Raw genomic sequence first — 26,561 nt, forward strand, 5'->3', positions numbered from 1 at the left:
TTAAATTAATTTCGAACAAAGTTATTTGATGATCAATTCCTTGGAAAAACTCAAAGAAAACTCAGATGAAAGTGGAGAGAATCATAACACTCCTTGCGGAGTCAGGAGTAAGAAAAGTGACTCAGAGATAATAGCTCAGGCTGGCATTCACTCGCTGGTCCACTCACCACAAATATTCAGTGAGTATTACCGTGAGTCAGGCACTGAATTGGAGAGAGACAAGGTGCTTGTCCCTACTGAGCATACAGTCCCTGAGAAGACAGACAGGGAGACTAAACAAACAAACAGGGTAATTACAGACTGTGACCAGTGCCATGAAGGAAGTCCATGAGAATACGTGCCTAAGAGTCAATAAAGGAGTGGCGAGGACCTAAAGGAATGAGCAGGAAAGCCTTCTGTGAAGCAGAAGTGATATCTGAGATGTGTCACGGGGCAAAAGGCAGATAGAAAGAAAGTGCAAAAGTCCTGAGGCAGGGAGGAGGGCGATGTTTCTGAGAAAATGAAAGTCAATCAGTGTGACTGGTGCTTAATAAGCAGGGAAAGAGTGGGATGCGTGTGGGCTGGAAAGTTGAGCGGGGACCAGAGCACTCAGGTCCTACAAGCAGGGGCAGGAAGGACTCTGAGTGACACGCGAAGATAACAGGAAGCCAGTGAAGGGTTCCAGCAGGCAGGGGACATGATCTGCCACTGAGGATAAGAGTGGGGACAAGGCTGGGGGCAAGGAGACCAGTTAGGAAGCTACTGCAGTGTTGCTGGCAAGAGCTGGCGATGACATGGACCAGGGCACTGCAGCAGAGATGGAGAAAAGATAGATTTGAGATGTCCTGTAGGAGCAGAACTGACGATCTGCTGATGCATTCAATGTGGAAGAGGAGAAGAAGGAAGGATGGGCAAATGGTGGTATCATTTACTAAGATGGGGAATTCTGGGGCAGAACAAGTCTGGGAGGGAAATCAAGAGTTTCATTTTAAGACGCTTCCATATCCAGTAAGTGGAAATGCCAAGAAAGGAACTTGAAGCTCAGGAGGGAGGTCTGAACTGGAGATACAAAGTTCAAGGTCATCATCACACAGATGGTTGTGAATCCAGGGGCCCAGAAGAACTCTCCCAGGCGGGAGTGTCTCAGAGGGAACAGAGGTGGGTCCAGGATTGAGCCCTACGGCACCTCCCAGGTTCAGAACTCCTGTCAAGGGCAGAAGAGGAGCCATGAGACAGGAAGGAAGACAGTGCTTCCTTAAGGTCACCTTGGGCCCTTGCACAACACTTGCTGAGTGCGTGAAGAAAGGAAGGATTAGTGGGTGGTAACCTTGCCAGATGTTGCTGGAAGATACCATGAGAGGAGCCAAAGAGAGCCCTTTGGATTCTGCTGCACAGAAACATCAATGGCACTGACCCTAAGGGCACTGTTGGAGGAGGATGCAAAGGAAGCCAGGGCCACGCCCATTCAGATGGAAATCAGACGGCCGCTGACCATCAGGGCAGCCACAGCCCCACAGTGACTCAATCCTCCCGCAACCATCCCTGTGACCAATGCATTTTCCTCGCTGCCAAACCTCATTGAGGTCTTCACAGCAATGGCTACTAAAATGCAAGACCTGCCAGCCAGCAGGGCCACAGCTGCCACAGGAGACACAAGCAGGGCTTCCGCTGCCCGGGCTCAAGAATTCTGGCCACTTCACCAACTTAACCACAGACGCCCATGGTGGGCACATCCGCAACGCCCCAGCCCTGCCCTGTGACCTCTGACCCCCGAGATTCCCACCTGCCTCCCCATCCACCTGGCCCCTACCCTCGGCTGCCTCACCTGTGTTTTTATCCTCCTGCACTGCCTGCTGCTGTGCGCAGCAGTGCTCATCAAACTTCTGCTCCCTTCCACTCTTAGAGAGCAAACAAGAAATCAATCCCACAGCTCAGACTCACCAGGAACAGTCAGAACGGAGGGGGATCTTTCTGGAAGTTCATTAACGCGGCTGCTGTTTTGAACCCAGAAAATGCTGACGGGCTCAGGTGGGCCCACGGCCTGACAGGTGAGGTTGAAGGCTGTGTTTCTGGTGACATTCATGCTCTCGGGCTGCCTCGTAAAGTGAGGAAGTCCTGCAGAGGTAAGTGAAAGAAGGTTTTAGATCCACAGGCCAAGGCCCAGCCCCTGGGGGGAATGGAAACCACACAAGAGCTTGGCAGAACTTTCTCTGTCTACCACCCAGGTCTGAAGTGGCCAGTTTTCACCTCCCTGAAGTTGGGTAAGAAAGAACACAGAGGCTATCTCCTACCAGTCTAGCTCTAGCCGGCTTTCTAGGATACTTTCCCAAAGGAGTAGTGGTGACTCAGAACTGGTTTTTCCAGAAGGGAGGCCTGGCAGGTCTGAAATTAGGTGTTGCTCAAACTCCTGGGACAGGGTGGTAGGTTTTCAGGATTCCTTGCCAATAAACACAGAGTAAAAACAAAGCCACGTAACAGGTCCTCCCTTTTTTTTTTTCTTTTTTAAATTTAAGTGTACTTGATTTACAACATTGTATTAGTTTCAGGTGTATGGCAAAGTGACTCAGTTATACATACAGAAACATATATTCTTTTTCAGATTCTTTTCCATTGTAGGTTATTACAAGATATTGAATATAGTTGCCCGTCCTATACAGTAAATCCTTACTGTGTATTTTATATATAGTGGTGTATACCTATTAATCCCAAACTCCTAATTTATCCTTTCCCCTCTTTCCTCTTTGGTAACCACAAGTTTGCTTTCTATGTCTGTGAGTCTGATTCTGTTTTGTGAATAAGTTCCTTTGCATCATTTTTTTTAGATTCCACTTATAAGTGATATCATATGATATTTGTCTTTGCCTGACTTTAATTAGTACGATAATCTGTAGGGCCATCCAAGTTGCTGCAAGTGGCAATATTTCATTCTTGTTATGGCTGAGTAATATTCCACTGTATATATACACCATATCTTCTTTACCCATTCACTGTTGATGGACACCTAGGTTCCTTCAATGTCTTGGCAATCGTAAATAGCACTGCTGTGAACACTGGGGTGCATATATCTTTTCAAATTAAAGTTTTTGTCTTTTCCGGATATATGCCCAGGAGTGAGCTTGCTGGATCATATGGTAACTCTGTTCTTAGTTTTTTAAGGAACCTCCATACTGGCTGCACCAATTTACATTCCACCAATAGTACAGAGGGTTCCCTTTTCTCCACACCCTCTCCAGCATTTGTTATTTGTAGACTTTTGGATGACGGCCATTCTGACCAGTGTGGTCTGCCTGTTTTTGAGGACAACCTATTTTGTGTGAGACTTTCAGATGAGAGATAATAAATTTTAAAATCTGTACACTTGTACAGGGCTGAGCACTTTTGCAAGCACATTCTCACGGAAACAGTGTAGACAGAGTTACACAGTTACAACCCTAAGATCTCCCACTTTGATTTCAGAACCGGGGTCACAGGGAAGGGACATTAAGAATAGCTCAGAGAAAGTCACTTGGTACTTATCTGCGGCATGTGCCAAAAATTTAACAGATCAAGCTAACTGACTTCAGGCCTTTAAACTGTGTTCTTTTCGGACTGGGAACTCACAGATCTGATCTCAGCAGGAATGATGTGGGAGTGGTAAAATGGGATTCTTTTTTCATGTTTCAAAGTTTTGCAAAACTCCATTTGGACCTAACTCATTCCTGCCCTGGGCATTTTTTTTCTGGGATTTTACAAGTAAAACGTCCTCTGAATAGTTTTCCCAGATTAGCAGCAAATGTAGGAACCCTCCCCTCTGGCTGAAGCGGATAGAACTCTGCAGCACTGGCTGTCCAGCCTGGAACGGGCTCAGAGCAAAGCTCCAAAAGAGACTCCTCTGAGGGACCCCTCCCTCAGGCGTCCTGCAGCATTAGAGGGTCTCGAGCTCAGGTTTGCAAAAGAATGGGAAGCACAGCAGCCTTTCTGTGGGGGATGCTTCTCGTTGAACTTCCCCTGAAAAGCTAATCACCTGCTCTAAAGCCCGTGATGAGGAGGGTCAGGAGAAAGCAGAAAAGTCGTCATTCTGATGGCTCTGCTGATGGGGCACCTGGCGAGCAGGGATGCAGAGACCCTGAGGGGCAGCCCCTGGGACAGTGGGGAGTGGCCACTTGGGGCGATAATGAAGATGTTTCCTCCTCAAAGCCCTGCCACTGCCAAACCAGACGTGTAAACCCCAAAATGCAGGACCTGGGCTCACCTGGCCTGGCTCGCCAGTGCATCAGCTCGTGTTCCCCACCAGAGTTCATGTTCCTCAAGGGCAGAGACTGCCTTCTCCTCACCCAATGCCCTAGCTCTCCCCCACCAAGCCCATTTCATGTCATGGCGTGGAAATGCACTGATCACGTGCCTGACAAATCCCAGGGCCTAAAAAGGAATTCCAGGCCAAGCTGCTGGTCCAGTCAAGAAAACAGCTCACTCTCCCTGATTTCACCATCCACATAAGCAAGACAGGAAAAGATGCTGAATAATGAACAAACTGGCACTTGACCAGGTGAGTGGCATCTGGTGCCGACACTGAGAACTGGATAGATAGATTGCATTTTGCTTCTAAAATAAAGAGGCTTCAGTATTGTTAATTGTAAATGACCTTAAGACAAAGAGGTCCACAATCTCTTCTTATCTGAGCTCTAGTGCCTAGGAGAGAGCTAAATCTTTAAGAATTAAGTTAATTTCATAACTACCTAAAATCTAAAAAGAAGATGGCCTTGTAAAATTTCAGTGCTTATGGATTTGCAAGGTTTGCATACAGAGTTACACATGGGATAAGTTAGGAATTTGAAAGTAACAGATATATACTACAATATATAAAATAGATAAACAACAAGGATCTACTGTATAGCACAGGGAACTATACTCAATATTTTGTATTAACCTATATGGGAAAAGAAGCTGAAAAAGAATGTGTGTGTGTGTGTGTATCTGAATCACTTTGCTGTACACCTGAAACTAACACGCTGTAAATCAACTATACTTCAATTAAAAAAAATTAAAACAAACAAATGGGCATGCCAAACTCTGGAGTATTATACACAAAGCAATTAATGCAGGCTCTAAAACAAACCGCCCTGCGGCAACCGAACACCCTGTGGCCTCTGGACTCACCTTGCACCTCGACGTAGATGGGGTCAGACACGATCTCTTCATTGTTTATTTTCATCTTACAGATATACGAGCCATTGTCTGAACGCTGCACACTGGTTATGCTTCAGAGAGAAACACAAAGATATTTACAGTGACGAACTTTCGAGTACCCACTATAGGAATGAAACATTCTTCAACTTCTTTGTCCTTTGCTGTGATGATTAACCGTGTGTGTCAACATGGCTAGGTCATTGTACCCAGATATTTGGTCAAACGTTACTCTAGATGTAAAGATATTTTTCTGTGAAGGTATTTTTCAGATGTGATGAACATTTAAGTCAGTAGACTCAGAGTAAAGCAAATTACCCTCCATCGCATGGGCGGGCCTCTTTTGGTCAGTTAAATGCCTTATGAGCATAGACTGAGGTCCTCGGAGGAACAGGCAATTCTGCCTCCAAACTGCCTTTGGGACTCAAGGTTGCAACATCAACTCTCCCCTGGGTCTCCAGCTGACACCCCACAGATTTCGGATTTGGTAGCAGCTGCAATCAGATTAGCCAATCCTCAAAATAAATTTCTCTTGCCCTGCGTGTGTGTGTGTGTGTGTGTGTGTGTGTGTGTGTGTGTGTGTCCTACTGGTTCTGTTTCTCTGAAGAACCCTGCCTAACTCATGTGTTGTCACTTGTCTGAATTTCCACGGTAGGCTCTGCACCAGGTTTCCCTATATCAGAGTACAGCCCCTCAAGGCATTTTGCAAATGTGTGGGGCTGTTTTGGATGGTCACAATAACTAGGGGGCAACATGGCTGTTAGGGATCGGGGTGACTTTTCCACATCCCAAATGACCTTCTGAGACTAGAACGTAATCCCACTGTACACACACACTGTTTTGCCTGGCGTTAATATCCACTTCATTTCCCAGGACCATGAAAATGGAGGCCCAGTATCCCTTGGTCCTGTTTGGAACTTGGCCGTGACTCGATCATCGTCTGGAAAAATGGATCACTGATAGCACTGCTCTGTCTGCAGCTGCTGTGTGCATGGAGGCAAGTCTCTGTGGACTTTATTATCTCTCCTGGTGTGCTCACACCCAGCATTTACATGTTCACATTCATATTACTTAATTATAAATCACTCTCCTGGGACTTCCCTGGTGGCACCGTGGTTAAGAATCCGCCTACCAATGCTGAGGACACGGGTTCGATCCCTGGTTCGGGAAGATCCCACATGCCTTGGAGCAGCTAAGCCCGTGCGCCACAACTACTGAGCCTGTGCTCTAGAGCCTGAGAGCCACAACTACTGAAGCCCGTGTGCCTAGACCCTCTTGTTGCTCTGCAACAAGAGAAGCCACCACAGTGAGAAGCTGGCACACCGCAATGAAGAGTAGCCCCCACTCACCACAACTAGAGAAAGCCTGCACACAGCAACGAAGACCCAACACAGCCAAAATAAATAAATAAATAAAATTTTAAAAAAAGAAAATAGATATTTAAAAATATATATAAATTGCTTTCCTTTTGTTTTCCTCATATTACAGTGTAATATAAATATATCTTATATTAATAGGCAGCCTTGGCTCTAAGAGGTTCAGAGTCCTGCTTGCCAATTTCCCAACGAGTTTACAAACAGGGAGTTACACCACAGAACCACGAAACCTGCTCTTAGCTGGGGTGGGAAGGGGTGAGAGAATGCAGAACACTTTGAAAGGCTCTCAGATGCTCTCCTAGAGAGGATGCCTTTATTAGCCCCAAAGCACTGATTTCTTCTCTGCCCATCAGACACAACCAAGAAGACTGTGAGTAAGAGAAAAAGAGGAAAGAAGGAAAACGTGGAGGCGTCCACCTGCCTTCCTAGCAGCTTACTCCCCGATACAACTAATTTAACCCAAAGCAAAATAAAACCTGTCCTCAATCTGTCAAGGGCTGAGGCTCAAGACTTAAAAGAGACCAGGAAGCTGGCAAGGTCAGAAGGGTCCCCATCCTGGTCCAGGGGCAGCTGCCAGGGTTATTAACATGACGCAGTCAGCATCGGGCGCTGACATGCGGCAGTGAGGGCCCCTGGCCTCCAGGAGCCCCAGTGTTCAGAACAAACACTGGACATTGTAAATACCGTTTCTCCCAGCAATACCATTCTGCAAACCCCTATTAGCCTATGATAAACAGAGTAATTAAAATACACATCAAGAAGGGCATCAGTCAGAACTAGGGGGACCAGAGCTGCTTGGGTTAACATCACCTCCTTAATGGTCTCAGGACCCAGCAGTGTGACTATCCCCTGTCCCCCACATTTCCCAACATGTCAACCTAAGTGATGCCTCACTGACTGGAAATACTCAGTTTTCCCCTCTCCCCTCATTCCTGTGTAAGAGGGATATCATTCCGGAATGCACCTGATGAATGACTGTTGGACTTGGGGAGGATGCAGGGGTCAAGGAAAGGCCGGGTCTCTCCATGCTTTAGGGCAGAAACTGAAAGTCGCAATGCCTAGAAGTCACTGAGAGAAGATGGAAACAGACCTCACAGGACATATATATCCAGGTAAGGGGCTAGCTGACCCTCCCTTGAGAATCTGCCAGGACGTCAAGGTGACAGGAAGGGGCTGAAGAAAGAGAGAGAGGAGCAGGTGTCTAGGATGGTGGGCTGCCCACCGTGGGTAACACCTAGTGGCTGGATGGGGCACCCAGCTTTTAGCAGCTCCTGCCCACTCTGCACCGCTGACCAGTCTAGTCTTCTTTCAGTTCCAAGGGAAACCAAGGTCATGGCTACTAAAAAGAGGGTCCTTTCCACTCATTTCACAAATTCACTTTACAAGAGGCATCATTTTCTTGAGGCAAGACTCAGGGAGGGGGACTTCCTGGTGGCGCAGTGGTTAAGAATCTGCCTGCCAATGCAGGCAACACGGGTTCGAGCCCAGGTCCAGGAAGATCCCACATGCTGCAGAGCAACTAAGCCTGTGCGCCACAACTACTGAGCCGGCGTGCTGCAACTACTGAAGCCGGCATGCCTAGAGCCTGTGCTCCGCAACAAGAGAAGCCACCGCGACGAGAAGCCCGAGCACCGCAACGAAGAGAACCCCCCGCCCCACTCGCCGCAACTAGAGAAAGCCTTCATGCAGCAACGAAGACCCAACACAGCCAAAAGATTAAAAAAATCATAATAATAAATTTTTAAAAAATGCCCAGAACTGGAGATATGGGTCTCTTCTATTCTGACCCCTAGGTGGGCAGCACAGCAAGAGAGAAAAGACTCACCAAAGGGCTTCACCAGGCAATGTCGCACCTCTAAGATAAAGTGGAGACCCCAAAAGTCTCCAGAGAAAGGAAAAAGCAGATAATTTACGAGTGAATCAGAACAGCATCACGTTCCTCAAGAATGACTCTGGGAGTGACAAGGAAACAGATCAATGATTTCAAGATGACAGCAGGAAGTTATTTTCCTTTTGAATTCTGTATCCAGCCAAACTACCTCAAGGTGGGGGTAGGAAAACATGGCATATTCAGACAGGCGAGGGCCCAGAAAGCGAGTGGAGGTGGGCTCCACGCCAAGGTGAGGGGGAGCTGGAAGTCAGGAGGAACAAGGCTTCCAAAAATGAGAGCAAAGATGACTCAGCTGGATCCCAGACCTGGAGGGCGGCGTGTCTGGGCTGGAGCAAAAGGGACAGCTCCAGGACTGGCCCCTCCAAGGAAAAAAACACCCAGTCCTGAGAATTTTGTCACTTTGAGAGGAGATGCATGTTTTCCTTTAAAACGTGGGGGAGAACAAGTGATTGAAACTTAGACAATTAAGCGAACTAACAGGCAAGGAAACTATTCAAGTCAAGAAAATCAAAAAGCTCTATGAAAAGTACAATGTAATTACAGTCAACGACATGATTTGGCTGAAAATAGCATTTCCATAGCCACAAAAATTGTGAACGCTGGGTTCTGATTTAACCACAGCTGTGAGTCATACTCTATTAGATTAACATACCCTGCCAGGGCCTGACACAGGCATGCACGGACACCACATAGGCTCGCGCGCGCGCGCAGACACACACACACACACCCACACACCCCCCCTCCTCATGGATTGAATATCCAATTAACAGGTCACCTCCGCTGCCCACTGGGAAAGAGCTGGGGGCTGGAATGCGATGGATAATTTTTAGACAGACTACTTCACCACGTGTAGGCACTTTAAAAAAAAAGGTATAAGAATTCCATCAGAGTTTGGTCAAACATCTGAACAGGGGAAGACCAAAGAACCCATACACTCACCCATGGCGTCTAGACAGGAACCACCTGGAGAGAGCCGCAGGGGCGGGAGGGGGCAGCAGCTGCAAGAGCCCATCCCGCCAGGGTCCCCTCAGCGGGCGCAGCCCCAGGACATCCTACGAGGACACACCGGTCTCTGACCTATTACAGCTAGGCTGGCCTGCTCAGACATGGCTCTTAAGGAGTAGCTAAGCTCTCACGTCTTCTTAAGAGAAATACAAGAAAGGACCAATATTGGATGATTCCACTTGAATACCCAGAGTGGTCAAATTCATAGAGAAAGAATGTGGAACAGAGGTTACCGAGGGCTGGAGGGGAAGGGGAGCAGGGAGTTCGTGTTTCATGGGTATGGAGTTTGTTTGAGATGATGGAGAGTTCTAGAGATGGATGGTGGTGGAAACTGCATTACAATGTGAATGTACTCAAAGCCACTGACTTGGATATTCAACAAGGGTTAAAATGGTATGGGTTTTATGTTCTGTGTGTGTTACCACAATAAAAAAAAAAAACACACTAAAAATGGGAAGAAAAAAAAAACTTTTAAAAGAAATGCAAAGACCCACGGATACGCACCCTGTTTTAACCTGCCATCATTCAAATGGTGCTGACAGGATTCCATGGATAACCAGAGTTCAGGGATCTTAGACAAAGTCTGAGTTGAAAGGCAGTCCAAATATTAAGCAAGTCCAAAAGGCTCAGGAATCTACGGCTAAAAATAATTTTTCCAGCTGATGGTTTGGTTAAACACATGATGTTCTTACTTTCTAGATGTCTGGCTGATCTGTCATGTACTATTCCATTTTGGGGCCACCAAAAGCAGCAGGATAAAGGACCGCCAGCAATGGCATCAGACAGACCCGCCACCCCAGGCAGCCTGCGGCAAGGGTCTCCGCACACAGCGCCTGCAGGGGCCCCGCCAACACAAGCGTCCCCAGCACCAAGAGCCCGCAGGGACCCAAACTACCCACTTAACATGTTTACCAAGAAAATGTCCTAAGAAAGTAAAATCCTTCTAGCTTTAGCTACTGGGAAGGATGCCAGAATTAAAGAGCATTGGGAATCCCTAGACTACAAAGAAAACAAACATCAGATATTTTCTCATGGCCATAAATCACCCAATAACTAAAGCTGCAGGGCCTGTCAGTTTATAGGAGCATCAGCTTTTGTTTTTGCTTGAGGGTGGGTCTCCTCAAGCCTTCTGATCTGAAGGCTGGTGCCCTCGTGGAAAATTTTACCTGATGAGAGTGTTTCCACCTAAGCCAGAAAGCTTTTTACACCCCATACCAGACTTTACAGCTAACTATGTCCCACAGATTACACCCACCTTTAGAGACTTGGGGGTAAGGTCTTGGCTAAGCAGGGTCCCAAAGCCGGATGAATGGATGCTCTATGGTTTGAACTGATATCAGGTATAGGTGGGGCGGGATACTGGTTAGAGTGTCAAGGGGGATGCTCAGCCTGGTGTTTTAAGTCGCACAAAGGAGGTCTAGCAACTGCTTTCAAGTGATGTACCATCCAGGACTAGGCAAGGGGTGGGGAGTGTGGGGCAAAGGTTAAGTAGAGATGGTGATATGGATTCTCAGTGCTCATCATCAGTTAAGAATACTCCAACCTACTAACAGACCCCGAATATTTCCTACACCCATTAATAAAAGATGGCACTTGACTCTCTCAGTCATAACAGACATCTAAGCGAAACAGGAAAGAAAAGTGAACTATTAGCATAGAACAGACCCAGCTCAAGAGGGCATCTGGACTTGAAGTCCCACATCAGTTACTTCTTCCTTTGTATATGCCACCAACCTTGGCATTTTGAAAATAATTTTTTTAAAGATTTATTTATTTATTTTTGGCTGTGTAGGTCTTCGTTGCTGCACACAGGCTTTCTCTAGTTGTGGCGAGCGGGGGCTACTCTTTGCTGTGCTGTGTGGTCTTCTCATTGCGGTGGCTTCTCTTGTTGCAGAGCACGGGCTCTAGGCACTCGAGCTTCAGTAGTTGTGGCTCGCAGGCTCTAGAGCACAGGCTCAATAGTTGCGGTGCACAGGCTTAGTTGCTCCGCAGCATGTAGGATCTTCCTGGACCAGAGATCGAACCCATGTCCCCTGCATTGGCAGGCGGATTCTTAATCACTGCGCCACCAGGGAAGTCCTTGAAAATAACTTTTAACGTTTTCTCTTTATAATGCCATTTACACTCTTCTATAATTGAATCCGTCTGACAATAGCAAGTTACAGCTATTACAATATTTTGAAGACTTTTAGTAGTATAGGGAGATGTTCACCATACAATGATAAGTGCATGAAAAAGAGATACAATCATCTATTTAATAAAACACTAATTCAACTTCAAGAATCTTAGATTTCTATATGTACGGAAAAATTTTCTCAGGATTGTGGGCCATAGTTTCCTTCTCTGTACTTATTTGGTATTTTCCGAGTATTTAACAAAGTACATATATTACTATTAAAATAACTTAAAAATGCACACAAACAGGAGCTAAGACCAAATAGTTTCAAAAACCTTTCAGGGATGTGTTGAGGCACGACACCAAAACAAATCTCCTGAACCTTTCCAGGGTACATGGGACTCGTACTTCAATGCCTGTGAGCTCCTCCCATCATTCCCACCCTCCCACACCCAGTGTCGACACACTGAGTCTCGACTGTAAGATGTGGTTGCCCCTGAGCAGCAGGGGTGTCCTTCCCTTTGTCCTGACGTAGGGTCTTCCTCCCCTAAAGGCCGAATCTAAAACCTGGCAACACTACATCCACATCACCTTAGCACTTCTGCACTTGACATTGGAGTCTCCCTTCCCCTCTATTCTGTTCACAAGCACAAGCAGGACAGGGACCAGGTCTGTCCTTCACGTCTCAATGTCCAGACGTTCGTGCAGTTAGTTCTTCTTCCAGCAGATCACAGATTGCCTCCAAACACCTTTAACGAGCAAGGCTGGTTGTTTCTGTAACTAGTGGGCAGTTGCCTGTGTTGTGATTCGAAAAAAAATCTCTATTCCTTGTGTCTGAAATGATGTCACCAGTGAATCGTAAAGCTTTCCTCAGTGTAAATTACTTCTTCCACTCCTTTCTTCCTTTGGAAAGGAGAGAGCCCTATGATGGCCACTGTGGAAAGAGTGGAGTGAAGGTTCCAGTGCATTAAATCTGACCACCTCTTAAACTACACCTTCAACCAGGGCAGGTCTTGTTTTAAGATCAAAGACAAGAAGCTCGACTAGCCCTAAGTTTTAGAATGAGGAATTTGGGAGTTTAAGGGTGGGGAGAGCGGGAGCCAAGGTTCTGCATGACAGGAAAGAGAAAACATGAACCAACATCAGGCTAAGAGAGTGAAACACGGCATCCATAATCCTGCCAGTCTCCAACAACGCAGAGCTGCTTCATATTTAAAGCATGAAGACAGGAGCAAACTGTGGGCTCCCCTGTCTGGAGACCGCCCCATTTCAAAATTCATGTCCATTCTGTCCTTTCTTAATATAATAACACCTTATAGAAAAATGGTTCCATGATCTAATTTAAAATACTCTGTTTCTCATTACAGTTCCTCTAACCCCTGCCTATATACAGACATCTATCTTTTGCACATTCCCTTAAATAAACGTGGTCCATGCCGGTACTGTTAGCGGCAACTCCAATAAAATTGCAGGCTAATGAATTCCTGATAAAACAGCATCCATTGTAAGCCTAGAACTAGTTTTTAACCCCTCACTGTTTCTGGGGACTGGAGTGGACTTCGCTAGAGCCCATGAGCTCTGAGAAGAGATGATGAGAAATCCTCCTTAAACTGACAGCTCCTGTAAATTGACAGGCCCTGCAGGTGTGCAAATCAGGCTCCCTGGTTAAGGATGATCAGCTTACTACCTAGTGATCCTGGGCAAGACACCCTATTCTTAAGGACCTCAGGGTCCTCACGTAAAAGACATCAAGTCAGTGCCTCCAACATCCTTCTCTCTTGTGAAGCAATTACACAAATATCTTGACTTGATAATCTTGATCAAGTCACTATAATTTACTTCACTGAATCACCCACAGCTACAGTGCTGCCTGAACATTTCTTTAATAAAGTTGAAGAATATTTCAACACTGGACTTGGTGCTGTTTCAGATATTACTCAGTTCAGCCGTGTCCATCCTTTGCAAGAATTCTGATCACGAAATTTGCTTAGTTGGGAGGTCACAGAAGATGTGTTTCCCTTCCAAATGAGTTCATGAGAGTCCAGCTGAATACATGCAAAAGTATACATTTTTCTCGGAAGTTCTAAAAAAGTCACCCAGTCACCTTCTGCACTCTAAAGACATCAGTTCAAAATAAGACACTGCCTACTCTAAGTTTAAAAACGCCCCAAGGCTTCTGAACATCTCATGGTCCTTTAGAGCACATCTGGAGCTGCAGATCAGGTGGTCCAAACCCATCTCCTTGGCAAGAAGATCAGGGAAGATGCAGCAGCTCACCCATGGTCTCATGGGGGCCCGTGGCAGGACCCCCACTTGGGACTCCCAGCCCAGAGAGCTGGGTTGTGCTTTCCTCCCCAACGACACTGGGTGAGACCAATGTGCCAGCTTTTTGTCTTTATAAGCCTTTAAACCTTATTCCTTATGAAATGGTGATTTTAGTTCACCCATCAGAAGCTGTGTCTATATAATGGAAAAAAAAAAAACTGCGTTTTGTAGTTGATGGAGAAAAAAATACAGTCAAGTCTCCCGAGTGGTCTTAACCACTGGCTGAGAATGGCAGTCTGAAAGACCCAGCCAGAGTTTAAACTGACCAATGGAAAATGCGGAAGTTGTTTTCTTTGTCTTAATGATGACCAAAATGATAACTTGGAAAATGCAAAAAAAAAAAAAAAAGGTGGGAGTGCACCTCATGGACATGTTGACAAACTAAACTCTAGCTGGAGTCATCAGGTCTGTGGTAACTCCGAGGTGGTTTTCTGAAAAGGAAACACACAATGATTCACCGAAAGACATGACACAGTCTGGAAGTGGTCCAAGCACCAGGTTGGAGAAAGTGAAAACATAAAAGATCAAAGAGGGTTCCACTTGGAGTGGAGGAATCTCAGAGAAAAGCCTCTCGGTCAACGGTGCCTGGCTCTAACCTCATTTTGAGCTTTTAATGACCACAGTCCACCTAATTCTAAAGCTGTACATGCCAGGAGGCCCTGATGTAAACACAAACAAACAAAGCCCCTCCTGGCTAAGAAGAAAGAGTAGAAAATGGAAAGGGATGTGATGAGAAGAGAAGCAGCTGTCTCACTGTCTCCAGTATCTGCGGTACTAGGACTCAATCCTTGGGATGATGGATTATTCCAGATTTATGACCTGGCCTGGCTTATCCTTGTCACTCTCCCAACTCACTGGGCCTGCCCCTGCCAATAAAAAGTGGAATGCTGAGATGGTGAGCCATGTGGCTGAAAATCTGTCTCAATTCCCCAGACTTGCCGCCTTCTTCCTACCCCACACGAGGGCAACATCAGCACCAGGATCTGCAGCCGCAGGGGGTGCTGGGAGAGGGGCAGATGAAAGGGATGGAGGGCTGCCTTGTTTCACAAGCCCCACACCCATCCAGGGATTTCAATGTCACCTTATGCCAGGTAAGAACACTGTTCTCACTCACTGGGAGAGCTCTTGAGTTAAGCAGGACTTGACAGGACTTGCAGGCCAGCTGGGAAGAGCATCTGATCACCAGGAGTTACAGTGGGGCCAAAAGCCATTGAAAAGAAATCAACAATACAGTCAGCTATTGGGCTTCCCTGGTGGCGCAGTGGTTAAGAATCCGCCTGCCAACGCAGGGCACACGGGTTCGAGCCCTGGGCCAGGAAGATCCCACATGCCGTGGAGCAACTAAGCCTGTGTGCCACAACTACTGAGCCTGCGTGCTGCAACTACTGAAGCCCATGTGCCTAGAGCCCGTGCTCCACAACTAGAGAAGCCACTGCAATAAGAAGCCTGCGCACCGCAACAAAGAGTAGCCCCTGCTCTCTGCAACTACAGAAAGCCCATGCGCAGCAACGAAGACCCAACGCAGCCAATAAATAAAGAAATAAACAAATAATAAAATTAAATAAGTGGACCAGTGGGGTTGTTAATACAGAAAATAGAAGGCTGTTTTTTTTATTTATAAGGCTTTTGCTTTCAAATCAGCAAAAGCATAACAACATTTTAAAAGAAAGGAAGAAAGAACACTTACCTGAAGGAAGCAATGACTGCTGTAACTTCATCATCTGGATAAAACTGAGTAATTGCACGATGGGCCCCCAGCAATTCCTTCCCATCTTTCCACCAAGAAATAGCTGCGCTGTCCTGGTATACATTAGGTATGTTGATCGAGCAATTAAACTTGACATCTTTGTGTTCAGAAAGTATTATGTGGCCAACCGTGTGATTAAATGCAAGAGGCGGTAGGAACGTGGACCTGGAGGAGGTCACCCCGGGAAGGGCTGAATTTCCAGCACGCGGTCTCCCAGGCTGGATGGGTGGAATCACAGAGCGGGGCTGGTACCCACTGGTGTGAGGAAAGGGAAATGGTGTGTGGTCCTCCCGCAGGCTTCCCGCGAAAGACCCGGGGAACGGCAGGGTGGGCTTGGTTTCTTCTCTCACCTCGGCGATAGCTGCAAAACAGGACATGGGATTTTTAGTCTTTTAAATAGAATTTTCCAAGTAGGTTCCCAACGCATTAGGCCATGATGAGAGAGTCATGGGCATCTTCAAGGTCCTCGGGAAACATGGGTGGAATTTAACACACACGAACAGTGTGAACACGGTCTTTCACAAGTCCATTCATTTGCTCATTTACTTCTTTGTAAAGAATACTTATGACATATAATTCCCCCCATCAAAAATTTTTCTTTTCAAATTGAGATATAATTGATATACATATTAGTTTCAGGTGTACAACGCAATGATCCCATATTTATATATTTTGCCAAATGGCTGCCACAATAAGTCTAGTTAATATCCATCACCACACATGGTTAGATACTTTTTTCTTGTGATGAGAACTTTTAAGATCTGCCCTCTAGCAACTTTCAAATATATGATACAGTATTATTAACTACAGTCAGCATTAACTCCATTTCATCCCCAGGACTTGTTTGATAACTGGAAGTTTGTATCTTTTGACCACTTCATTTTTTTTTTTTAATTTTCTTGGCCACCTCGCAGCCTGGCAGTGGGATCTTAGCTCCCCGACCAGGGATGGAACTCATGTCCCTTGCACTGGAAGCGCGAAACAACCGGACCACTGGGGAAGTCCCTCACCCATTTTCTGAAATTCGCAACCCATTCCAAATCCCTCATACCTAACTCAACAGCACAGCAGGCACATGACGGCACCTGAGAGCACCTTCCTACTGTCTGCTCAGTCAAAAGGCTATGCTGCAAACTTGGCCAAGTCTTGCAAAGGCTGCTACTGGTCACGAAGGGGCAAGTTTACATTTCTTGTGCCTCAGCATGACCCATCCCTAGGGATGGGGAAAAAAAAGTCAACGTTCGAGTATGTCACCAGCTATAGAATGACTTGGAGCTTCCAGCAAAATGCCTGCCTGCTGGAACAGACCTGGAAATATTTTGATTTCATCTAACCCACAAGAATTTCTAACATTATAGGCTCATCACTGTTGTACTTTTAGTGTGTTTTTTTTGGGTGGGGGGGTGTATAGTTGCTTTACTACGTTGTACTTTTTCTTTTAATGGCATTTTTGGAACATACATTCTATACTAGTTGTTATTTACTCAAACATGTTGACTACGGGGTGGTGAGACAGGCAGGGAGGAGAGACAGGCTGGCATGTGGGTGAGTGACTGGGGGTACCTGGAGGCGCCCCATTCCTGCTCCAGGGCGTGCCTCCTGCCACGCTCAGGACGTCACATCCTCCTGGGCTCCCGAGTGTGCGTGTGCAGAGAGGGCAGGTTTAGCCAATAAGAACACAGGACACCTAGTTGAACTTGAATTTCAGATAAATAACAAGTAATTTTTAGTATAAGTATTCAGTTAAGTACTTATTGGGTGAATGGAGGTACAAGTAGATTTGGGGGCAAAAGCAGGGATCTGAGAATTTACACCTCTGGCTTCCTCCCTGCAGGTCCCTCCGGACCATGTATCCCTCAACGGAGGGCCGGGGCTCCTGACAGGGACGCCTCTCCGTCCAGCTCTCTCCCCACCAGGTTAACTCGCACGGTTGCTGCATTTGGGAACTGCCTCCGGGATGCAAGGGAACTTCTGAGGACAGTTTGGGGAATAAGCTTCAGTTTTCTATGGGCTGAGCTGCTCATTGAACGAACGAAGGCAAAGCCACCAGGCAGATGATGTCACTGAAACTGGGGAGCAGCCAAACCCTGTAATCACTGTGGGTGGTTTCAAAGATAACTGTGATCTCCGCAGTTTGGTTTGCCAGAAGCTGATAGTGTGATTTAATTGCCAGCAGATATTTATACAGTACCTCCTGGTCTAAGATTTGCTGTGACTGTCTAATGAGATACAGAAAAGCACTTGCCCCAGGCGAGGGGCAGCAGAGGGTCCCAGGAGTTAAAGGGGGGATGGGATGTGTGTATGGGGGGAGGACTTCCCTGGTCCCCCCACCCCCACTCTGTCTAGTTAAACCTCCCAGGTCAGGGGCTGGTACCCTCCCCTTTTGTAACATTTTCTGTAATTACTCATTCAATTCTTTCTCCCCTGCTGGCCTGACTGAAAGCGCCCTACACTGTAGCCAGTTCCTAGGAGGTGCTCAAAATAGGTTTGTTGAATGAATAAGTAAAGGCATGAATTAAAGGGGAGGATGATCAGGGTTTCAAGGGGCAGAGGTGGTGGAAAACTAAAGTGAAAAGTAGAGGCCCTAATATTGATAGTTTGGGAACACCAATTTAGCTGCAGGGTGGTGCTAGGACAAAAATGAGAGATAAAGTGGAATTAGGCTGAACGTGGAAAGCCCTGAATCCTGGCTGAGGGAGTAGGATTCCTGGAATTTTTCTGAGCAGGGGAGGGAGAAGATCAGAGCCATGCTTGACCAGGGCACAAACATCTGCCTGAGTGGGAGGAAGAGGAGGAAGGAGGAGGCCAGGAAGTGGGAAACCCGGCAGGAAGGTATCAGAGCCCCAACTATGGGAGGGGCCAGGAAGTCACAGGAAGGACGCAAGAAACAGAAGAGGGGCTGATGCCAACAGCATTCTCAGTGTCACCATCATTCCAAAAAGAAAGGTCAGTTTCAAAAGTAAACTACTATATATGGAATGGATAACCAACAAAGTCCTACTGTACAGTGCAGGCAACTATGTTAAATATCCTATGATAAACCATGATGGAAAAGAATATGAAAAAGTAGATATGTATAACTGAATCACTTTGCTGTACAGTAGAAATTAACACAATATTGTGAATCAGCTATACTTCCATAAAATAAATTTTCAAAAAATACATTGAGAAAAAGATAGCTCAGTTTGACACCAAATGTTTAGGAAGGACATAATCTCAGGACACAGGGCAGTTCTCAGAAGTGGCCATGCCATCTGGCAGCTTTATCCTGGCTGTTGCTTGGAGAATGCAGCCCCCACAGGGAAAAGACAATGGTAATAATGGTGCCCTATAGGGTTGCTGTTGGGAATAAAGGAGTCATCACTATGTCTGGCTCATAGTAAGCGCTCAATAAACATTAGCTATTATTATTTCTATTATTTTCTCTTTGTACTGTGAGTCAGTAAAACCTGCTACGGCCCAATACTTGAAAGCTGCTTATCTACAGGGGTTGACCCTGAGGGCTGAATAATCACGCATGCTTGGTGACCTGCACAGCTTTGGCAAGGGGTAGGGGTGGGGGTGGGGCTGGGGTGGGCTGTTGCCATTCACATAGTCTTCAGTGGAAACAGTGCTTTACAGTATATGCTGAGCAGGGCACAACCTCACCAGCCGTATGTGGGGGCCTTGACTGAATATGGATAATGTGGAAAAAGGCAAAATGAAAACCATTCCGAGGTTTTGGACCCCAAGGTCAGGGCAATGCTCAATTAGAAATTACAGTTTAAGCTGTAATTTTTCAGTGTTCTGACTACTTCAATTGTATAATGTCCCTCCCCCTGTTTTTCCTCACAGAAGTGGAATACTTTAAAATTATTTGGGGGGGTAGGTAGTGAAGGTAGGAGGATGAGATCAGACCAAAAAATTTTAACCTTTTACTTTTTATTAACAAGTTCTTGTTAATTCACCTTCAGGATGACAAAAGTGAACGCGGTGGATCTGTCTGGTGATTTCTATTGTGGAGACAGTGTTTTTAGCCAGTGTATTGAAAGCCCATAGCCAGAGACAACGAGAATTTGGTCCTTTCTCCGTGGCGCATGTGCAAAAGCAGGCTGCCTCTGGAATTCACACGAAATCCCTCCCCTTCCCCCCTCCCATCTTCTTTCAAGGTTATTTCCTCCTGTGGACAGGACAGCAGCTAACATGGGAAGTTTAGCCTCACAAGCAAATGCAGCTGAGCACCTTGTTTAAACGGCCTCCCGCTCAGGTCCAAGAGTGGCTATCCCCGTGTTCCAGCAGCTGCATTTGCCAACCCCAAGGGTCACATCCATCCGTCCTGGAGTGGTCATGCAGCGCCCCTGCCGTGTGCCCCTGTGTTTCCAATCATCACCCAGCCCTCAACCAGGTTCCAAGGTCAGCTTCATAAAGACATGGATTGTGCCACCATCCTCCTCCTCCAGTGCTCAGCAGGGGGAGAGCCCACGGGACATGATTAGCAAATGTTTCTTCAGCCAACGAATAACGTGATTAGATCTACTGTCTATTGTTTGGGGTTTGCTTCGTTTTTCTGAACAAGTTTGCCTGCAGCTTCCTTGAGGGCTGGAGGTGGTATCCTCTGAACCCAGCCTGATGTCTGGCATGGAGCTGATATGCAGTGAACATCTATGGAATAAATGGGTGTGATGTGGGCAGGGGGGATTCTGAAGGGTGAGTGGGGAAGGGAGGTGGTCCAGGCAGGGACACTGCTGTGGCTGGGAGTGGGACTGTGGTGGGACCGTAACCAGGCTTCCGTAGCAGCCACTCCTCCCAACCACATGCAGCTGCGGTGGGGCAGATACTGAGGACCACAGTCTCTCAGACTCAAAACTGGTCGATGAGGACATACTAGGGAAGGACCTATTTTCTGAACTGAAAATTGAGTTGCCATATGATCCAGCAATCCCAGTCCTAGGCACATATCCAGACAAAACTATAATTCAAGGAGATACATGCACCCCTATGTTCATAGCAGCACTATTTACAATAGCCAAGACATGGAAACAACCAAAATGTCCATTGACAGATGAATGGATAAAGAAGATGTGGTACATATATACAATGGACTACTACTCAGCCATAAAAAATAATTGAAATAATGCCATTTGCAGCAACATGGATGGAACTAGAGATTATCATACTAAGTGAAGTAAATCAGAAAGACAAATACCACATGATATCACTCATATGTGAAATCTAAAATATGACACAGATGAACATATCTATGAAACAGAAACAGACCCACAGACATAGAGAACAGACTTGTGGTTGCCACAGGGGAGGGGAGATGGGGGGGAGATGGGGGAGAGATGGATTGGGAGTTTGGGATTAGCAGATGCAAACTATTATATACAGAATGGATAAACAAGGTCCTGCCACATAGCACAGGGAACTATATTCAATATCCTGGGATAAACCATAATGGAAAAGAACATGAAAATAAATATATCTATCTATATCTCTATCTATATACAAAACTGAATCGCTTTGCTGTATACCTGCAACTAACATAACATCGCAAATCAACTATATTTCAATCAAATAAATTTTTAAAAAATAAATTTTTAAAAAATAAATTACTGGGACTTGCTAGGTGGTGCAGTGGTTAAGAATCTGCCTGCCAACGCTGGGGACACGGTTCGATCCCTACTCCAGGAAGATCCCACATGCTGCGGAGCAACTAAGCCCGTGAGCCACAACTGTTGAGCCCATGTACTACAACTACTGAAGCCCACGTGCCTAGAGCCTGTGCTCTGCAACAAGAGACGCCACAGCAGTGAGGAGCCCATGCACCACAACGAAGAGTAGCCCCTGCTCACTGCAACCAAAGAAACCCCGTGCACAGCAACAGACCCAACACAGCCAACACATAAATAAATAAATAAATTTATAAAAAAAAAAATTACTTTCTGTATGGTCAAGTAGCACATCCCACTCTTACTTAAGTACACGAATATTTTCTGAGTGCTGGCTGAGCGTGCATGGCAGATGGGTTGGTGGGCAGTGATTCTCAGGGTTGGCCAGCAGCTCTCTGGTTAGAGAGCCGGGCCCACTCAATCCCTGGATTCCTGACACGTGACCTCAGGAAAGCTCCGTCACTCTCTGACCCCCTGCAAGGATAGGAGTACCTGGGGGTGAGGTGGGGGAGAGATGATCCCTGCGCTCCACAGATACCAGCTGCTGCTGTGATTGGCCTGCATCTGAACCCAGCCTACTGACCACCCAAAGGAGGAATTTCTGGGCCTTGTGGGAATGAGTGCTGGGAATAACAGATGAGGTCTGTCCTAGACGGTGCGTAGAGAATGGCAACCCTGCAGCAACATAACTGCCACCCATGAATGAGAGGGAAAACCATACTTCAGGTCTGTGATGGCCAAAGGGCTCTAAGGAATCTCTCCAGGGGTGGTCTCTGCCACGCTTTCCCAGCATAAGCACCTTTAGATTCTTTTGAAGCCTCGGGTTCACAGCCCAGGGTGGATAAAGGAAGCAGCAGCTGCAGAAATTGCAGGTCCCAGGGTAATGGGTGGAGCGGCAGGCTTAAGCCACCTCCCTGACCCTGGAGCCCCTCCAAGCTGCAAGAGGAGGGCTGGGCAGGGTGGCAGCCCTGCGGGAGGGAGAGTGTGGGCTTGTGTCATGGGCCATCAGCCTGCTTTACTACCCCGGGGACCTGGGGAGGGACCGGAAGCACCTAGGCTGGATGGGTCAAATAAGGGCAGGTATGAAGTGCCAGCCAGTGGGACCCACTCCCTGGCTCTTTCTACTCCTTCTCAGACAGAACAGGCTGAGACATGAGCCGAGCTCTCTGAAGTTCAGCCTCAAAATCTGGAGGCCCAGAGGAGGCTGCAAGAGAGAGGACTTATCCCTGAACTCCTAGGGGTTCTTTGCTCCCCACCACGGAGCAGAAGTGGGCCAGGAGGATGTGCTTTGCCCAGGCACTAAGGGCTCCTCAGCCTTGCTGTCCACGGAGGGATCAAGCAGACCCCCATGGTTGGGAGGAGAAAGGCCCCCTTCTGGGGTGGATCTGCACTTTAAAGAAAAGGCTTTGGGCATCCAGAATCTTGTTTGTGCTCAGTCCCCTGTCCGCCTCCCTTGTCACACCCTGTGTCCCCCCACCCCCCAGGAGAAAGGGCTGTATGTGGACCAGACCCGCCCCCATTCCACGTGTGCCCCCCAGGCCAATATCTGAATCGCATCCCTGGGCGCTTCTCTGTCACGTGGTTAAAAACTCCTCTTCTCACCAGGGAAGATGGCTGAGGCCAAACCCAGAACAAGCAGAAGCCATCTACTTAGTATCATTTCACTTTATGCAAACACAAAAGATTCTCGGTTGACAAAGAGTAGCAACACTGAATGACAGGACATTTTAAAAAACCCTTCAACCTGAAATCACTTGACCTGATTGTCCCCAAAGTGCAAATGGTAAACATTAACATGAGCGCACAGCACTCCGCCACTTGGAGAAAATTAAATAGAAGAAAGGCCATTCATGCGATGAATGCACCCAGTGCAGCAAAAGTGCAGGCGGGAAGCCAAGAGCTGACCTGAGGGAAGGGGCCCCCCGCAGGGGCTTTGCCCGAAAGAAAGGGGAGTAATTGCTGGGTTCTATGTGCCTGGAGGGGTCGCGGCCTCAGCAGAAAAAAAGCCCAGGTGACAGTGAACCGTTGAAAGGCCCTGCACAAAGTAAAGAATGTGGGGTTGGTATAAAACATGGTGTTGGTGAATCAGATTACCTACACAGGCTCCAGGGAGGAGCAGACGGTTGCCAGATAAGAAACAGGATGCCCAGTCACACTTGGATTTCAGATAAACAACGCCCATGCGCCCATGTATATACTTAATTAAGTAAATACAACTTAGTATCCTTTAGCACAAGCTGGCTGGAGCCACAGCGGAGGGAGTTCATTGCCACCAGCCACCCCACCCCTCCCAGCCCCCGGCCATAGGCTGGCCTCCTGGGGCGTAGAGCAGAGTGAGGAGGGGGTGTAGAGGGGCAAACTGGGACACCCAACACACCAAGCAAGCTACCCAAACCTCCCTGAGCCCTCACCTGGAGGATGTGCAGGGGCTTGGGCCTCTGAGCCAAATCCATGATTATCAGGGTGACTCCTCACTTCTCCTGGTCCCCTAATACATTGGTTCAGATTAAAAAAAAAAAAAGAGTGGAGCCCCACATGTGCTTTTTCCCTTTGCTTGCCCTTGTGCACACACTGGCAGTGGAAACTTCAAGGGCCTCGAAGAGCTTTAAGCAGCCCTCTGTGACCCCCTTCAGCCTGCACCCACTTTTCCATTCTTTTTTATTTTCTTTTTGGCCACTCTGCGTGGCATGCAGAACTTCCCTGACCAGGGATGGAACCTGTGCCTCCTGCAATGGAAGGGTGTAGTCTTAACCACTGGACCACCAAAGACGTCCCTGCACCCACTTTTTTGACTTGAGCATCTGACTTGGTAGAAGTGCTTTGTGAATGAAGCTTCCCCAGCAGACTGCGACCCCCTAGTCCTTTCTGTTAGGTGGGCACTAATGCAACCAGAAGAAAGAGCTCCAGAATCTGACTATGACTCTTCATCATCATCTTCTAACTCTCCACGAAGCTCTCAAAACCAGCAGAACGTCAGGATCCCCAGGGATGCTTTTAAAGCTCTGATGCCTGGGTTTCACCCAGAGCTTGAATTTCCTGGTCAGGAGGGCAGTTTGGGCATCGGGATTTTTAAAAATCTCTTCTAGTGACTCTAAAGGAATTAGGGTCAGACCTGCTTCCTAGGGAATTAGGGAATGGATCCATCTGGTGGCCCAAATCATCTTGGGGGTGGGGGCCTCCTGAGGGTTTAGCCTGAGAACCTTGATGCTTTGAATGCATGTGACTTGGGAACATGGGAAGAGCAAGAACGCTGGTGCCTGAGGGCAAAGTTCAGTCCCAGCTCAGCCACTCAGAGGCCAGATGACCCTGTGCCAGTCACTCGCCCTTCTGAGGCTCAGTCTCCTCGTCTGCGAAGGAGGACGGGTAACACCTACTTCTCTCAGAGATCAGAGCAGAACGCTGCATGTGGAACACCGCTCAGGCACACAGTCCATGCCAGTTATGGTTTTCATAACATGAAACGTCTCATCTGCCTTGTTTCAAAGGTGCGACTAGTCATGCCTGGACTATCAAAGGCCAACACATGGAACTGATTATGCTGACTTAGATCATTCAGCCTCTTGCAGAGAAACAGGAATATATGTTTACCCAACCAAGGGTGGTTTTCCTTCTCTTCCCCCTTTGGCAGCACGCCAAGTGTCACAGAAAGGCTGAGGGGACACTTTCTGGCCAGGGTTGTGAAGCAGCCACCCCCCTGGCCCCTGTGTCTGGGGCTGGCTGTCTGCAAGGACCAGCTGTGGCCTTCACAAGACCCAGGCGAGACACTCTGTCCCCAAGTTTAACTCCTCTGTCCTGCTACCCGAAACAAATATCCTCCAGCCCAGCAACACCTGAAGTCCTATTAATTTTAGCCATTCTTTTCAGGAAAAAAAAATTCCTTTTAAAATGTGACCATCGCTAAAGACCAAACACCTTAGCAAGTCTTTCCTAAGTGACAGAGGGCACACAGTAGATGGACTTCCCCCTATTTCTTCCACTAAGTGCACCTAAAAACACTGGGCATTATATTGATACATCAAACGAACATTTTTTAAAACCCCGAAGACTGGAGGGATCTCAAGACCCAAGAACAACATGGTGATGAATTCCCTGGGTCTCCTCTCCTGTGTGCCCCAGATTTGGAAATGCTAACAGGCGAAGCCAAAAAACAACAACAAAAGCCTGCTACCTCTAGTCAAAGGACTAGAGAAGGGCAGCTCAGCAAGACAGAAGGCTTTTAAACAGCAAACTGCTCTCCTCTAGGCAGAATAACCCAGAAAAAACCATGGCCCCATCCCCACCCATGCCAGCAAAGGTCAAGTGTGGAGCCTAGACTTGGATCCTTACCAGGCTGTAAAGAGGTGCCACAAACGTTCCACTGGGTGGCATCAGAGAGGGCCAAGGAGGGAGCCTGCACTTTCATCCCCACTGGCTGGTGTTAATAAAGCCCATATGGGGAGACGCGACTTTTATCTCCACGTGGCATTAACGAGGCATCCCTCCTCATCCCCAGCAGGGTGCTATCAGAGGAGGCCTAGTAGACATTCAGGGCTTTCACTACTCCCCTAGCATCAGTGGAGGTCAGGTGGGGAACAGTCGGAAAGTAATCAGGCACTCCTAGCTCTCCCCTAGCCAGAACTCCCACCCTACCCCAACCAGCAGTAACCCAGGACGAGGACCATCCCACACTTAAATGTCAACGGAGGCTCAGTGGGGAACCTAGAATTCTACCCCCACCAGGCAGTGAGGCTCCTACCAGAGCAGTTCAGAGGAAACCAAGTAAAACAAAAGACAAATAAGAGTCAGTCTCATAATACCCCAAACGTCTAGGTTTCAATTTAAAAATTCTATCTGAAACCGAGCGAAATACAAACACCAACATGACAGAGAATGATCTGAAAAAGCTTTTAAAGAAGGAATCATAAAAATACTTCAATGAGCAATTATGAACATGAAACACATGAATAAAACAGGAAGCCTTAGCAAATAAATACAAAGTCTCAATAAAGAAATAGAAGATTGAGAAGAGAAATAAATGGGAATTTTTGAACTAAAAAATACAATAACCAAAATAAAAAAACTCAGTGGATGGGCTCAACAGTAGGATGAAGGGGCAAGGAAAGAATCAGTGAACCAGAAGATAGAGCAACAGAAAATTATCCAATCTGAACAACAGAAAAAAATGCACAGTCTCTGCAACCTGTAGGACTATTGCTAAAGATCTAATATTTGTATCATCAGAGTCCTGGAAGGAGAAGACAAAGATGGCAAGGCTGAAAAAGCACTTGAAGAAATAATGGCTGAAAACTCCCCAAATATGACAAAAGAC

General features: G+C 47.0%; 1 protein-coding gene across 1 annotated transcript in view; it reads right to left on the minus strand.

Annotated features, from left to right (window-relative positions):
• Positions 1 to 26,561, minus strand: part of MERTK (MER proto-oncogene, tyrosine kinase) — a 117,359-nt gene that overhangs the window by 77,367 nt on the left and 13,431 nt on the right. Inside the window, exons 2-4 of the mRNA XM_057743039.1 lie at positions 15,543 to 15,963; positions 5,116 to 5,216; positions 1,921 to 2,094 (exon numbers count right to left, since the gene is read on the minus strand). Coding sequence (XP_057599022.1) covers positions 1,921 to 2,094; positions 5,116 to 5,216; positions 15,543 to 15,963 — 696 coding nt within the window. The remainder of the gene's footprint in view (positions 1 to 1,920; positions 2,095 to 5,115; positions 5,217 to 15,542; positions 15,964 to 26,561) is intronic.

Source organism: Hippopotamus amphibius, chromosome 7 (genome assembly GCF_030028045.1).
Source record: "Hippopotamus amphibius kiboko isolate mHipAmp2 chromosome 7, mHipAmp2.hap2, whole genome shotgun sequence".
NCBI lineage: Eukaryota > Metazoa > Chordata > Mammalia > Artiodactyla > Hippopotamidae > Hippopotamus > Hippopotamus amphibius.